The sequence below is a fragment of the Coptis chinensis genome, chromosome 5, assembly GCF_015680905.1.
Source record: "Coptis chinensis isolate HL-2020 chromosome 5, ASM1568090v1, whole genome shotgun sequence".
Taxonomy (NCBI): Eukaryota; Viridiplantae; Streptophyta; class Magnoliopsida; order Ranunculales; family Ranunculaceae; genus Coptis; species Coptis chinensis.
In genome coordinates, this window is record NC_141460.1 from 90225686 (window position 1) to 90243100 (window position 17415).

The 17415-nt window shown below is 36.7% G+C and overlaps 1 protein-coding gene and 1 pseudogene across 10 annotated transcripts; both read left to right on the forward strand.

Moving 5' to 3' along the window:
* The first annotated feature begins 1093 nt into the window (after positions 1-1093).
* LOC147499940 (F-box protein CPR1-like) lies at positions 1094-7151 on the forward strand. 9 transcript variants are annotated; one of them, XR_015196138.1, is made up of 6 exons: positions 1094-2305; positions 4075-4185; positions 4899-5038; positions 5601-6101; positions 6631-6700; positions 6926-7151. XR_015196138.1 is itself a non-coding variant. In XM_086561689.1 (6 exons), the coding sequence occupies exons 2-6, from the start codon at positions 4097-4099 to the stop codon at positions 6934-6936; spliced, it is 798 nt and encodes a 265-aa protein (XP_086417815.1). In that variant the 5' UTR covers positions 1753-2305; positions 4075-4096; the 3' UTR covers positions 6937-7151. The 9 variants fall into 9 exon arrangements, 7 of the variants coding, with proteins under 7 accessions (XP_086417808.1, XP_086417814.1, XP_086417815.1 ...); XM_086561689.1 differs by having other exon boundaries at positions 1753-2305; positions 4075-4172; XM_086561682.1 differs by having other exon boundaries at positions 4075-4162; positions 4899-6101.
* Positions 7067-12919, forward strand: LOC147499941 (F-box protein CPR1-like; annotated as a pseudogene). Its single transcript, XR_015197046.1, has 7 exons — positions 7067-7087; positions 7480-7701; positions 9321-9569; positions 9678-9836; positions 9956-10155; positions 11176-12401; positions 12624-12919. The product of XR_015197046.1 is annotated as an F-box protein CPR1-like (transcript).
* The last annotated feature ends 4496 nt before the right edge of the window (positions 12920-17415 follow it).

The window sequence follows — 17415 nt, forward strand, 5'->3', positions numbered from 1 at the left end:
GCTTGAGCGGCCCCTAACAACCGATTCTAAACCCACATCACCCACCAAAACAATAAACATGATTTATGTCGGCAGACCGCTTCCTCCAACTGGATTTGTATCGGTGACCATTAACAAGCATAAACAACACCCACTACAACTAAACTAATCATCCGTCACTCCAAACAATGACAACCATAACAGTATATATTCAAGTTTAATCTAATCTATCATCTGTCGTGCCGCCATTACCAAGTATAAAGCTTAAACAATTCATCACAGAGTTTCAACAGTTTAATAAAACTAAAATATATCAACAGAAATAACTAAGTAGAAAAACTGATCGGAAACACTCGACATTAAAAGTTTTTATTCGTAGACGTAAACCTTTAGTTTTGATAAAAAGAAAAAAACATAACTACTCACTTTAATTAACAGCTCGACGAATCCCTCCTAGTCCGAATCGTCGCGCTCCAACGCTCTAGCCAACGAGCTTTTATCTTCGCCTATATTTTTATTTTATTTTATTATCAAAGAACCCTATTCTCCATAATAATATGAATATATACTTGGGTTTGAAACCTAAGCCCAACACAGACTCGGGCCCAGAAACCAGGCCCACACATTCCAAATCCAATCCAGCGAATTTTAAATAAATAAATAAATAAATTAATAAATAAATAAATACGTATTTTAAATACGGCGTTACAAGGACTGTCAATGGATTGGTTTGGTCCGGTTATGAAAAATTAAAACCCAAACCAATAAGAAAGTTAGGAACTCAAAACCAAACCAAATTGAACCGATGAGAAAGTTGGGAACCCAAAACCGAATCGAACCAAAAAGATATATTACAAATCGAACTCAAACCCACCCAAAAACTATAAAATCAATTAAATGTTAAATTAAATCAATTAATTTCAACCACACAATTGATAAATATATACAAAATTAATCATAAATATTATTAAAATGTTATTTTATTGGTTGGGTTTGGTTTGGCCCAGTGGTCTACTACTCACAAAAGCATAAGACGGAGGCATATTGAAAATCTTATCTGTACACGTGGCAAAAAAACTTTGTGGACTTCACCAACCGTTTAACCTAATAACAACATAAAAAGGTAGCAAGTACCACACAGCCGTCATTTCCAGAAAATGACAATACTTTCAACACAAAACAGAAGAATGAGTCTGAAGAGTTTACAAACAAAAAGCATGGAAAACTTACCTGCTGAAGTCATTCAAGAGATCTTTTCACGTTTACCGATCACATCACTTTTTGAAAACAGGTATGTTTGTCAAACATGGCATGGTTTAATCAATGATCGTCGTCTTTCTTTCATGCATTATGTGCAAGCATCTCGTCGAATCAATCCTACTACCAGTCTCATACTTTACAACGGACCAGGATTATATTACATACCTGATTTCAATACGTGTCAGAATGTCGTGGTGTTTAACAATCTTCCGTTTAAATCATGGCTTCCATATTTTAAAGTGGTTGCTTCACAAAACGGTTTCATTTGTGTTGCTGCTGATGGATGTTCTTATCGTAATATTTTTATATGTAATCCGGTTATAGGGGAGTGGTTTTTGGTACCAAGAAGTGAGACATTGTATGGGACTAATTATGGATTTGGTTATGAGTTGGAGACAAATGAGTATAAGATTGTACGAATGAGGTTTTGTAAGGATGAAGATAATTATGACGTCGAGATACATAAATTAGGTACTAGTACTTGGAGGGACATTGGAAAGGTAAAGAGGATTATCGGGGATGATCCAGGAGCTTCAGGGGTTCTGGTTAGTGGATGTTTACATTGGTTGGGCATTGTTAATTCTACTAATAAACCATCCATTATTATTGTCAATTTAGCTGAGGAAAAGCTCTCTGATATACTTCCAGTTCCTATTGAAAGATGTCTTGGAAAGATCGACCAGCACTTCCGTCTTGTAGATTTGGCAGGGCGTCTCGGTGTTGTTGATGATGGTCGTGATGGGCATGTCAATGTATGGGTCGTGAAGGAATATGGCATTTGGGAGTCTTGGATTAAGCACTGTAACATTTCAGTGCCTCTCAATCTTCTACCACCCGATGATGTTCCTAAACGCTTTAGACCACTGTTGATACAGGAGAATGGTGAAATTCTAGTAGAAATTAACAATGGGGCATTGGTTTCTTATAACCAAAAAAGGAAATCATATAGAGAGATTATCATCAATGGGCTTCCTGGTTCGTTTAAAGCTGTACCTCATGTGGGGACCCTTCTTCCGCTCATGCATGCCATTCAAACTGTGGACTGTGGAAATTGAAAAGAAAAAGAGTAAGGTTTCATTTATACAACCTCTGCATTTTATATACTTTGTAATGTACTTTTTATATTTGCTATGGCACCTGTTACTTGGGCCCATTTGTGTTTCATTCCAGTAAGATGAAAGGATAATTAAATTTCTGGAAATAATACATTTTCTTTAATCTGTTCGGCCAACAGAAGGAAAATAAGAAAACAGTTGTTCTTGACATTGAGAATTTATAACGGAAGACTTCTATTATATGTAGAGGTCCCATGCAGGGTTGCAGGGTTTTAGCGTTACTCTTTCTTTTTACCTGACATGAGTAGTAGCGATCAATATATTAGTTCATAAGCAGCAGTTCCAATCTAGGACACAGCTTGCTAAGAAACTGTTATGTTATTTTTACCACTTCTTGCGAACTTGATAAATGCAGTCCATATATATAGTAATCAAACTAATTAAGGATATACAGGCTGCACAGATCATGTCACTTATATCACAGCGGACCACAAGTGCACCACTTATCTACTTTAGATTTTACAATTTGAAGATGCGGCTAAAGGCAGGCAATTATTTATTTTCTGTGGTGAATGTAACAAGTAATAATGTAGGAAAATGAGATAGCTTTGTTGAGTTCTTATGTGATTAAGATTGAGTTGTTATTTTAAATACATCCACTACCATTGCTGATTACCATGATTAAACCGTAAGGTATTGTTATCATTGGACATTGGAAAAGACTTGTCCAACTCTGTATCTTGGGACAAATGGTAAGGTAAGGTCCACTTGAGAAGCCAATAGGTCAGGCAGGTTTATTGGTTTCCCTTGTATAATGAGTTGAAGAGACTGCCACAAGATCACTCATCAGGTATAATAAGTCTTGGACTATGTAAAAACACAGAGATATGCATCTTAGTTAGTGTTACAAACTATATTTTTAGTCATACAGGAAGCAAAAACATATGCTCTCTCTGTAGAGAGAGAGAGAGAGTAGCAACCATGATATCTACAGTTCACTTTTTGCTCAATCCATCAATTTTTTTTTTTCTCACAAATTATATGGTCGCTCAAGGGCAGACCTAGGAGATGACTATCCTTGACTAAAGCCAATTAAGCATTTTTCACCAAATTCAAATTAAAATGGCAATTCTACTTCATAAAATGACCAATTCAAACACATTAAGCAGCAACTTACATGTATAACTTGGATTCACTTCATTTTTCTTCTCTTGCATCTCTTCGTAACTTGGATTTTATTTCACTTGTTTTTTTATGTTGAAGTTCCAAAAAAAATTCTTGTATGTGTGAGATTACTGTCCCCCGCGTATCCCCCGCATGTCGGAAATTAAGAAATTAATTATAAAATCGGATACTCCAAATCGCGTGTCCGACACGTATCAGACGCGTATCGGGGCATGTCCGTGTTGGACACGTATCGGATACGGGTACTTCACCCTTAGGGACGTATCGGTGCTTCATAGCCAAGCAGAGTCATAAATACAAACTTCATCGATTAATTACTATCGCAGAAGTCTGCATGGAACCAATGTCTGCATAAAACATCTTCACAATGAAATGCAATCAACTGAAATATGTAAGTTGCTTGTAGCTGAAAATTAGTACTGAAAACAGTATTGCAATGGGTCATTCCCTTGATCGTCCGGTTCGTCCTCATTTGGGATCCTCTTCTGTACTTCATTATTTGCTATTTTATTCCGTCAATTTTTCGCCACCCTTTAATTTCTTGTATTTGTTTTGTTAAATTTTCTTTGAGTTGGCTTTTCATTGTGTCTTCCAGGTAGTTGTCTAGTCATTTGGAAATGAATGTAGCTGTTCTTGGGCATGCTAGATTAACTAAAGGACGAGGCCCTCTAAAATTCTCCATGGTAATGCTTTGTAAGCACCGACAGTAAGATTCTGCCATTTTATTACTTGTAATAAAGGCATTCATGTGACACTGTCACAACCATTATTTCTTACAGCTACTATCACCTTTAGGTTGCAAGAGCAAATGCACACCATAGATTGTGCATTGCCGTATACAGAAATTGTAGTACACCTATAGGATGGGACTGGTTGTGCATCTCATTGCAAGCTCACAAACTTAATTATTTGCCTAAATGGATGATGACAATATTTTTCCCCTTGCAAACTTCTTAATAAGAAAAGTAAATTTTGAGCGCTATTACGGAGAAATCATTGTAAGTCATAGGATTATTGTGAATCAGCCCAGCTCAACACGAATTGAGATGGCAAATTGACAATGCATAATTGAAAAATGACAGTGAATGTCAAGTTAGCATTTTTTTAGTATCTGTTTGTTTTGGTAAATGCAACGTGTTTGATTTCCTGTCCATATTTTGTACTTACCATAGCAAGAATCATACCTTTGTTTTTTATACGGTCATGCGGAAACTGATTTAGCGCATTCATTCCTTTACCTCTTTATTTCCTGTCTCCAATACTACAAAACTTTCCATTGTTTGTATCGAAATAGGTATCTATGCTTCTCTGTCTCTCCCCTTTATTTTGAGCGCTATAATGTATGAGATCTTTTGCTAAATTTCTTTTTGAGCAATAACACCAACTAACGTTTTCTGTTTATGAAAATCTGATTTGCAGGCCAAGCAATTCTGCAAATATTCACTGAGAAGGGCAGACATTTACCTGCAAACAAACAAAACGACAATGTCGAGTCTTCCACAGGAAATAATTACCAGCATCCTTTCCAGACTCCCCGTGAAGTCTCTCTTAAAATTCAGGTGCGTATCTAAGCCTTGGTGCTCTTTAATTGACGATCCAAATTTTGTAAAGCTGCACCTCAATCAAGCTACAGAAAACAACAACATAAGTCTGATGGTGTGTGATGATAATGAGGATCTCTACTCTGTAGACTACAGTACATCGTGCACTGAAGCTGTCGAGATTGATTATCCAGGCAAAGGTTCATTTAACGGAGTTGAAATTGTCGGTTCTTGTAATGGATTGTTATGTATACATACCGACTTTTTTGATGTCATTTGGAATCCTTGTACGAATGAATACAAGAAACTACCAATAGCACCTGCGGTAGCTGAAAGTATAGAGGATTGGGAGTCACATATTACGTATGGTTTTGGCTATGATTCCACCGTAGATGACTATAAGGTGGTTAAAGTTGCGTTCCTTCATAGTGGTTTTGATTATGAGGAACTTGATGATGATAAGAATAATGAAATCTTGGGTTCTGTAGTCGAGGTTTATTCACTAGGAACAAATTCATGGCATAGAATTGAAAACAGTCAATATTATATGTGTTCTAATTCTGCATTATGTGTGAATCAGAGACTCAATTGGCTTGCCACTAAAAAGGCATCGTCGGACGTACCAACATTAATAGTTTCTTTTGATTTTGTGGCGGAACAATTCCATGAGGTTCCACATCCTAAGTGTGTCTGTTCTATAATGGATGCTCGGGTCTTGGGAGGACAGCTTTGCATCCTCTATAGACCCAGTGGAGGTGGAGCTGATATGTGGGTGATGAAGGACTACGGTGTTATCGACTCATGGAACTGTCTATTTACCATCCCACTGCTGACAGAAGTTGAACAACCAATGATGAGGATACTATCTTTCTCCAAGATTGGCAAACTTCTTTTAGAATACGATCACGAGGATCTAGTTTTATATTACCCAGAACTTGAACAGTATGAGGTTCTCCAAATTTGTGGTTTCCCAGAATGGTTTAAAGCTGAGGCATATGTGGGGAGCCTTGTATCACTTAAGTCGGGTACCTATGTGGAGCAAAAACAAGCAAAAAAGAATGCAATAAATGCTGGAGATGAGGTAACATTTATTTTGTTTTGTATCTTTAGATTTCCTTTGTAAAGGAACATTTGTTATAAGATTATCTCTACTTTGAATGATATATTGATTTCTTTCTTAGAAACATCAATTGTGGTTAAGGCGTGTGAGTATTTCATTGAGTTCAAGTGATCATGTTAGGCTTTCACAAACCCTATAAACGATTAGTTCCGATGATGCTATCAGATATGGCAAGGTCTGCCTGGAAAATAAGGGTACCAACAAAGGATGAATTACTGCAAGTTCATCCATATGAAACAGGGCAACCACTACTTCCATTTTCTTCTTCATGGGCTCTTCGACCACCACCATTTTCTTCTTCTGCTTCCATTCTCCCTTCGAACAAGAAAAGAAGAAGATGGTTGTGGTGGAGGGGTGCTGGCTTCATTTGATAAGAAGAGGATGTTGGTGGTGGTAGTGCATTACTAGGAAAGAAGAAAATGTTACCAATTTTTAAACGCGTACAGTATTTAACAGGATCCTAACTCACGTGATGATTATTTCCTATCAGGAAAAACGTTCCTCTCTTCTGTACACAGTGAACGAAAAGCAGGAAAGCCCAGAAACAAAGAAACGGAGAGGTATAACATTTAACTGCCATGATTATTATCTGTTTCAGCCCTCTTTTTGATATATTTTGTGAAAATCTGTCAACATTGAACTTTCTGTATTGCTATTAAATTTGATTATCACCGATAGAAGGTATAAAGCAGATTTCAATTTTCTTGTGAGTTTTTTTTTCATAAGCAAACTAGCATATATTAATGTGTATAACTATCTTCCTTGACTGTGATTTTTCTTCGTAGGTGTTATATGAGAACTTTGAGCTGCGGATGGACTGAAAGCTTAACTTGGGAATACATAATTTGCTGAAATGTCTCTGAATATTTTGTTTGCGTGTTTTTTTCAGCATGAATTGCTATGGCAGTCTGAAATTGTTTATGACTATGGAGTCTGAAAGACAGAGTGTATGTTTTCTTCTTGTCATATTTAGTTATTCATACAGGAAATGAATATGGTTATCAATAACAATCATTTTAGCATTTGATCGTATAGATATTTAAGAAATTCCTAAGTGACAGAATACAGTTAAAGCATCATGTTATACATGAGACCGTAACTTTGTGAATCTAGTCAGGCCTCTGGGAAGTTGGGACTTAGGGCCTCTTGGATGAAATTCATAGCTTCACTTGAGGTGGGAAGCTAAAGTTACTCAAATCCAATACTGTCAATTTCTAATCTTTCAGCCATCTCAAACTTTCCCAAATTTGCTACGTTGCAGACTTGCAGTTGTTGACAGAAATGTCCTTACACACGTGTTCTACTGTTCTTTCTGTAACTGCAAGCTCTCACTCCTTAGCTTTGCAAACTTAATTGCCGTTACCCACATGGTACATCCCTCTCTCTCTGTCACACACACACACTGGACCATCAAATTTCCAAGACTTCGAATATTCCACAAGAGGTAATAACAAACATCCTCTCAAGACTACCGGTCAAGTCTCTCTTAAAATTCAAGTCAGTTTGCAAGCCTTGATACACTTTAATTAGTGACCCAGATTTTATTAAAATGCACTTCCATGTTCCATCATGCTAAAGAAAACGACAATATCAACATCATGCTATATGACCAAGGAAAACGTATCTACTCTATAGATTACGATATGTCATATATAGAGATTTATTATCCAGGGAAATGTGAATATAATGGAGTTAAACTCTTGGGTTACTGCAATGGTTTGGTTTATATAAGTACTGAGTGTTTCAATGCTATTTGGAATCCATGCACTAGATCGAGAATATCTGAAAATCCCAGTAACACGATTGTCTTTAGAAATGGAAACGTGTAGTACACAAGGTTTTGGCTATGATTCCATTATGGATAAATATAAGGTGGTTAATATTGTGAACCGTGATTATTATAATGATCTTGAGTACTTGGGTTCTTTAGTAGAGATTTATAGAATGGGAGAGAATTTATGGTGTAGGATTGAAGACATTAGTTATTATATGTGCTCTGAGTCTGTTTCGTAAATGAAACTCTCAATTGGCTTGCCACTGAGGATTTTGAGGGAGACTCGATACTTCAACTTGTTTCTTTCAATTTTGTGGAGGAGAAGTTCCGTGAGGTGCCATATCCTACTTGTTTAACTTGTATTGATGATGTTGCGGTTTTGGGAGGACAGCTTTGCCTAGTTAATCACATTAGTAGTAGTCGGGTTGATGTATGGGTATTGGATGACGAAGGACTACAGTGTGAAGGATTCCTGGACTTGTCTATTTAGTATCCCACTGCTGGAAGAATTCAAGCACTATGGAATTGTTTGCATGAATATATTATGTTTATGCAACTTTGGCAATGTTCTTGTGCAAGCTAGGAACCGAAAACTTTGTTTGTATGACCCAAAACTTGAGGAGGTTGAGGTTCTCCAGATTCGTGGTATTCCAGAGGTGTTTACATCTGAGATATATGTGGGAGCCCCATATCACTTAAATCGGGTACCTTTGTGGAGTAAAAACGAGCAAAAAGGATGGAACGCGATGCAATCAAAGTGGGAGATGAGGTAAAATTTTAGTTTATAATTTATATTTATATTTTTGTAGAAGTAAATGTTAGATAGGAGTTCAGTTACATTGTTATAAGATCATTTTTGTTATCCATTGAATGTTGTTTCTTAGAGCTAAGAATCAAGTTCAATTGTAATTGAAATGTCTTTGTATTTGTTTGAGTTTAAGTTAATATGATTTGTATTTTATTTAGAATCTCTTTCAACGATTAGTTGGAATAATGCTATTGAAGATATGAAAAGGTACCAACAAATGATGAAATTCAAGCCATTTGTTTGCAAAAAGTATGCCAGTAATCTTCTACCTGCCTGTAATTCCACCACCTACATCTTTTTCTTCTTCCATTTTCCATTCTTTCCCTAAATACAAACAAGAATAATGGACGCAACATGGCAATTTACTGCTGGCCGAAAAGTTTGATTTATGAAGCAGAGAGACATATGAGGAACTTTCTATGGAGCAGGGACCCTTATATCAGAAAAGTTGTGACAGTCAAATGGAAAGATGTTTGTGTGCCGACACAGGAAGGAGGCCTTGGAATTAAAAGTTTAGCATGAACAGAGCACTGCTTATGAAAATTGCATGGAACCTGAGAAGTGGAAGTGTTGATGGCTATCTACGCTGCTTCGGAAGAAGGACATGAACAATGATGGTGACGTCGTCAAGTATCACAGGCCCTCTTCCATCTGGCCTGGCATCAAAATGGCATTGAAAGAAGTCGACAAGAGAACACAATGGTTGATAGGTGAAGGCACTAAAGTGGATTTTTGGAGAGACAATTGGGTTAGGGGTGCTTCCATTAAAACCAAGTTCAAGTTAGACACAAAAGATCTTAAAGGATATGATGTAACTCTAAAGTCGCATCCATTGTTACACATGATGGTATTCGCTGCCCTCCAGCCTTGCTCTCGCTTATTGGTCATGCTGGACTAAGTGTGGAAGAAATACAAAGATCAAACTCATGAACTTGTGTGGTGCTCTGATGTTCAGGGGGAATTCTCAGGTGCATCTGCCTTTAATGCAATTAGAAACAAACAGTTGAAGTTCCTTGGCGTTCACATATATGGAACTCTTTCCCTCACCCTAAATGTGCAGGAACAACTTGGAATTTGCTCAAGAACTGTGCAGCAACCGACTTTAAAGTTCAGGGTAAAGGAATCAACCTGGCTTCTAGATGTGTGGTATGCAAAATGAGCGGTGAGGACCTGCAACACCTCTTATGGGACTGCAGGCTTGCAATTGGATTCTGGTCTTGGTTTGCTGGTTAGTGTAAGAGTAAAATGAACTTCAGCAAGTTTACTGAAGCTATTTCTAAGATGAAGAATCGGAGTCCATTGGCGAAGCAAATATGGGGTGCGGCTGTTGTAGGAGGAATGGTAGCCTTATGGAGACATAGTAACCAAGTTGTTTATGAAGACAAACCTCCTAACATCCAACACTGCAAGAACTATGTTAGAACCCAAATCAGGTACACGATTCAATTGTCTAAAGCAAAGTGTTACAGCTCTTCAGAAGATACTATTTTGTTTGCTGAATGGAATGCTTCCACATGATTTGGCAGAGCTCCTAAGACCACCAAATGTATTTGGCTGCCTCCAGCCCAAGATTAAGTTAAGATTATCATTGATGGGGCAGCCATAGGCAACCCTGGTCCCTCAGGTTATGGCATAGCAGTAAGAAACCACCAAGGTGGATTTCTCAAAGTTATATGTAAGAATCTTGGCTGCAACACTAACTATTAGGCTGAAAGCATCACACTAGTGGAAGCAATGGAGTTGGCTGCTGCGGAGCATTGGCATAATGTTTGGATAGAATCAGATGCAGTGGCAGTAGTCACAGCGGCTAAAGAAGGGTCTATGCACTGGAAGCGAAAAGGAAGATTTGAAAGAAGCAAGGAGAAGATAGCTATGCTCCACAATGAGGGAAGCAAATATCGCAGCTGATATTGCAGCTAAGCATGTGTCTAGGCTACAATCGTTCGAGAGTATTTCTTGTAATGAAAAGCCCCCATAGATCTATAAATGGGAGGCGCTGTATGGTGTCGACTTGAGATTGAGCTAGTGAAACTCGATGGAGTGTCCTTAGGCCATAAACATTGTAACCATCCTTATACCTTTTACTTTTAATAGAATTCTTAACTTATCGAGCAAAAAAAAAAGAGAGAACAAGAATGATGGATGTGATAAGAATATGTTGGTGGTGTATGTAGAGGAAAAGAAGAAAATGTTACCCTTTTAAGGGGTAGTTAACAGGATCTAACTCACACATTGATTATTGCGTCAGGGAAAATGTTCGTCTAGTATGGTGGCAATGAACAAAACGCAAGAAAGTCAGAAGACGAAGAAGAGAAGAGGTAGAAACTCATCTTATCGATTATTATCTGTTTCAGACATCTGTTTTATATACTTAACACTGCACAGACTTGTTTCTTCAAATACTTTCTTGTGCCATAAAATTATATGGATTTGAAAGAATATAATTAGTGCAGGAGTGTTGGGAGGGTCTCTTTGCATATTCCAAATGGTTTCAAAGAGATTCGAGCTGATTTATGGGTGATGAAGGATTATGGTGTAAGGGAGTCTTGGAGTAAGTTATTTACTATCTCCCAGTCGTCAGTAGGTATATCACTTGGAAGGTTGAGGTTACTTCGCTTTTCTGAGAATGGCGAAGTTCTTTTAGAGACGATATACTCCGAGGAGCCCAAGCTAGTTTTGTACGACCCAAAACTTGAAAAGGCAAACACTCTTGAGGTTCATGGTGTTACAGAATGGTATGGAGCAGAGGTATATGTGGGTAGTCTTGTATCACTGAAATCGGGTACGTATGTTGGGCAAGAACAAGAAATAGCAGATTGAAAAAGGAGAAGGCGTGTGCAAGGTACAATTTATTATTTGATTTTTCTTGCACAAGCATATGTGCAATTTAGTAATGATACTCCAATGTCAAAAGTGTTCATGATGTCTGGATTAGTAAATCATCCCTTTGTTTTATATAGTTCAAGTGGTTAAAATTAGTTTTCTCACTACCCCTTTATGTGCTTAGTTCCATCATGTCATTCAGTTATTCAAGCGTGAACCATTGTTTCTGTCAGGGAGAGGACACTTTTACGGCGACAATGGTTTAAATAAAAAAATGTCAGCATATTATTGATACTATACCTCTTTGTTAACTTGTTTGTTTCAAAATAGAATTGTTTCTAACTATTCAGAATTCATCTCGTGCTTTGGCATACCTCGCAGAGGGTTGTCTATGTGATATTTGATTAAGCTTTCTAAAGTAGCTCTACACCCGCAGTATTGACTAGTTTCATAGGCGCTGGATTGCTTGACTGCTCCTTTACAATGCACAAATAAACACAAATACATTTTCTTTTTGCCATTGCTTTGATAAAACAATGTTGACAGTAATTCGCTAATTCATGATAAAAGGTGAAACACCATAAAGAAAAGTCCTCTGTTCCTGTATATGTCATGCTATAGACTTTTGTAAGGGTATCCTGATGTTAGTAATTCACTCGCCTCTGTTTTTTCTTTGTATGCTTTTTGGACCCGATGTTAGTAACTTTATGATAGTGTAATCAGAAGGATGATTCTACGCTAATTTGGCATGCTTCTAATCCAAGAAAACATTTTACTCTAACATTAATCAATTCTCGCTTTGGTTTTTAGAGGGGAAAAATGAGGAAAAAGCTCTCGACAATACAAGCAATGTCAGGTGGTCGATGTCTAAGTAATGATTATTCTTTGTCGTTCGCTCTTTTACTTATGCTCTGCTAGCTAGGTTACAAATGTAAATCTGTTTGGTTTGATATGTGTGTACTATTCTAACATATCAGTCGTTCACATTTATTTATATTTTGTTATATAGTTTTCTCTAATAACTTTCTGTTCATAATATTGATGTGTTGAAACTCATGAGTGTTTGCTTTTGTTGTAGCTGGTTGTCCCTTGAAGAGTCTGAAGATGGTATCAAGTTTGCAACTAGTTTCCTTTGCAATTTGGTATTTTTTTTACACAATCACAATATATCACACATTAGATGTCAATGTCGCTGTTGCTGCCCCAGTTCCGTCTGAAGGTGTTGCTGAAAATTAAGAAGTTGAATAGTTCTGACCTTTCCCCCGCTAGCTCTCATTCTTTTATTTTGGGCACGGGTGATGATTGTGTGTGTAAGTTTATGGATGGGAACATTTTAACAGTATACCTATGTTGATCGTTAAATCAGTTCACGTTTATTTTCTATCTGTTATTATTATTATTATTATTATTATTATTATTTTGTGTAAACACTGTGTAGTTGAATTTACTTCTTCTTAATGTTGCCTAATTTACTAAAGATATTTCCTTTTTACAATTTCTGGCGTCTCTAGTCTCTTCTACTTTTGTCATCATCGAAGCAAAAATAGGATGTAAACTTACTAATGATTGTATTAGAGCCTTTGCAACTTCTGCAAACGAGGTAGAATAGGATTGATCTATATACAGTTATTCGTAGGTATGGGGACACCGATGGTGTCCATATTGGTTGTGGCACCTCTTTGAACATCTCATTTTCCAGGTCAAAAGATAGAATTACTTTAGTTAAAAATGATTCACAATTAAGTGAAGCTACCCAATGAAGAGCCCCCATTAACAAAAATCCCAGACGCTTTCTTATAGAGAAGGTTACGAGGAGCACCTGCTATCGTTTTCCATGAATTAGTTCCCAGTGTAAAGACCTCGACTTGAGAATCAAATTCAACGTACCCAGAACCATAATAATTGACGAACGTCTCCATCTCGTAAACCCCGGCAAAATATCTCCAAAAGGCGTCTTGGGTAGTTTCTTGAATTCTTTAGTAGATGGATTCCAGAGGCAAGTGATTCCTCCAACCAAAGTGGTCAAGCATATCAGTCCATTACAAGAACCGGATATTTCTTCAACCACTTCATTAGAAGACTTATATGGATAATCCGATAATCAATAGCTACAGCTTCATCAAACGATGAAACATAGTCTATGTAATAAAGATAGCGAAGGTAAAGCATGATGTTCACATTGTTTGTTGAAATAAGGCTGGATAAATGCCCACCAGGATAAAGATAAACCACCAAGATAAGGATAACTACCAGGTATTAGGATGAGTGTAGGACTCTATCCTATCTGATATTAGATGAGTATAGGATTCTATCCTATTCAATATTGGGGAGGTGGGAGAGCTCTATAAATAGACCCCCACCCCTCATATATTGATCATCCCAACAAAGAAAAGCTCTCTCTCCTTTAATGGTGGCCTCCAACATTTTCTAAAGAAAAAGCTAGTCATTTGTGGAGATTCCATAGGTAGTAACCTCTCTAGCCATTGTCGGTTCTTGGTTCGTGAACAAAAGTTGCTTTCTGTTCGTGGTTGGAACTTGACTCATTTAAGTTGAGAGAAGAAGAAGAAGGAAGATCTTGAGTGTGCCAAGAATATCATCTTCTCCTCGTAGATCAAAGCTTGGAACTTCAAATTGAAAGTTGTGACCAAAGTCACGATCTTTACATTTTCACCGCTTATTTTATGCATGTGATATAGTGTAATTATACATATCGTAGGAATCATGCATGAGATATCGGTAAAAACCCTACATTGGTATCAGAGCCGGGTTTTTCATGGTTTGCATGCTTTTGTTTGTAGTTTTGATATTGTGATCTACATTTTTTTTGGAAAACTGTTTTTTTCAAAATCTTTTAATTAATTTTTAAATAATTAGGTTGTTTAAAATTAATTAGAAATTGCTTAATTTTTTTTTTACAAAATAAATTATTTATGGGAAATAATTTGGCTATTTTAGTGGAAATTTTTTTTAGGAAATTTTTTTTCCTTTAAATTTTTTTATTTTTCCACGATTAAAAATTGACATTAGGATGTTTATTTTTACTATGCAGTAATTATTTAAATCTGGATTTTTACTATTGCATGTAAATAAAATTGTATGTTTTCTATCAACGGTCATATGAAAATTAAGGCACAATGCCTAAGTCGCATAGACTCGAGACTTGTAGGAAAATTGAACCAGATCTTGGGAGACGGGCTTCCAAGAAACGCATGACTGCAAAGCAATATAGGAGAGTTTTTGCGCATCGCCTTGAAATCGATAAGATAAAAAAGACAGAGCCACCATCACCGAATATACACCAAAGAGCCCAAATCCTATTCGGGATAGGAATGAGGCTCGACCATAAATCTCTCCTACATCGATTATGGGACGATCTTTGAGGAACCAACTCCATATGATGTGTCATCGGGGTTTATTTTCCCCACCTCCACAGGGAAAGCAGAGAGGAAGTGGCTAGTAATTTTCAAATAGCCGATAGTGATTGTGAGGATGAGGATGACTCCGGCAGGCACCGGGATGTTTCTATATGTTCATGGTTGGATGACTCTTTTTAGTTCCACATTGTTTTTGAAAGATAGAAAACTCCTTTGTGTAGAAACAATTTTATTAAATGGAAATTTAAGTAGTAGATTTTTTGCATATTCTATGCTATTGATAGTCAAATGCATTGATTTTATTTAATGGCTAGAATCATGCTAGTAGATTATCATGATCATCTCATATGTGAAAATGTGGATTACTTAGATTTATTTTAAGAGATGATTCTTATTCGTAGTATCTTATTTTCACATATGAGATGATCATGATAATCTACTAGCATGATTCTAGCCATTAAATAAAATCAATGCATTTGACTATTAATAGCTTAAAATATGCAAAAAATCTACTACTTAAATTTCCATTTAATAAAATTGTTTCTACACAAAGGAGTTTTCTATCTTTCAAAAACAATGTGGAACTAAAAAGAGTCAGTCAACCATGAACATAGAAACGCCCCGGTGCCTGTGGGAGTCATCCTCATCCTCACAAATCACTATCGCTATTTGAAAATTACTAGCCACTTCCTCTGTTTCCTTGTGAGGTGGGAAAATAAACCCTGATGACACATCATATGGATTTGGTTCCTCAGCATCGTCCCATAATCGATGTAGGAGAAGAAGTTAGTAATTTGTGGAGATTCCATAGGTGGGAACCTCTCTAGCCATTGTCGGTTCTTGGTTCGTGAACAAAGGTTGCTTCCCATTCGTGGTTGGAACTTGACTCCAGCTAAGTTGAGAAGAATAAGATCTTGAGTGTGCCGAGAACATCATCTTCTCATGTAAATCAAAGCTTGGAACTTCAAATTGAAAGTTGTGACCAAGGTACGATCTTCTGTTTCCGCTGCGCTATTTTATGCATGTGATATAGTGTAATTATACATATCGTAGGAATCATACATGAGATATCGGTAAACCCTACATTATCCATGTTGGAAATAAGGCTGGATAAACGCCCACCAGGATAAGGATAAACCACCAAGATAAGGATAACCACTATGTATTAGGATGAGTGTAGGACTCTATCCTATCGATATTAGATGAGTATAGGACTCTATCCTATCCAATATTGAGGAGGTGGGAGAGCTCTATAAATAGACCCCCCACCCCTCACACATTGATCATCCCAACAAAGAAAAGTTCTCTCTTTTAATGGTGGCCTCCAACATTTTCTAAAGAAGAAACTAGTCATTTGTACGTGGAGATTCCATAGGTGGTAACCTCCCTAGCCATTGTCGGTTCTTGGTTCGTGAACAAAGGTTGTTTCCCGTTCGTGGTTGGAACTTGACTCCAGCTAAGTTGAGAAGAAGAAGATCTTGAGTGTGCCAAGAACATCATCTTCTCCTGTAGATCAAAGCTTGGAACTTCAAATTGAAAGCTGTGACTAAGGTACAATCTTCTGTTTCCGCTGCGCTATTTTATGCATGTGATATAATATAATTATACATATCGTAGGAATCATACATGAGATATCGGTAAAAACCCTACATTGGCATCGAGCCAGATTTTCCATAGTTTGCATGCTTTTGTTTGTAGTTTTGATCTTGTGATCTACATTTTTTTTGGAAAACTGTTTTTTTCAAAATCTTTTAATTAATTTTTAAATAATTAGGTTGTTTAAAATTAATTAGAAATTTCTTATTTTTTTTTTTTTTGCAAAGTAAATTATTTATGGGAAATAATTTGGCTATTTTAATGGAAAATTTTTTTTCCTTCAAATTTTTTATTTTTCCATGATTAAAAATTGACATTAGGATGTTTATTTTTACCATGCAGTAATTATTTAAATCTGGATTTTTACTATTGCATGTAAATAAAATTGTATGTTTTCTATCAACGGTCATATGAAAACTAAGGCACAATGCATTAAATAACAGTTTGATAGGTCATGCTTATTTAATGAATTCTTTTATGACATTACACTTAGCACAAACTGAAGTTTTTATGTCTAAAATGGTTGGTTGCCAATTGTGGCATGCTAGACTAGGACATATTGGACACAGTAGGATAGACCGCTTAGCAAGGGGAGGGTTGTTAGGTAACTTAACCTCTGTTAAAATGGAAACTTGTGAAAGTTATCTTGCTGGAAAAGCCACCAAGAAACCTTTTGGGAAAGCCCAAAGAGCAACTTATCCTTTACAACTTATTCACTCTGACATCTGTAGACCAATGAATGTAACAGCAAGGCATGGGGCTTTGTGTTTCATTACCTTCACAGATGACTATACACGTTATGGGACCGTGTACTTGATGTCTCACAAATCAGACGCCTTGGATTGTTTTAAAAAGTACAAGAACCTTGTTGAGAATCAACTTGATAGGACAATAAAGGCC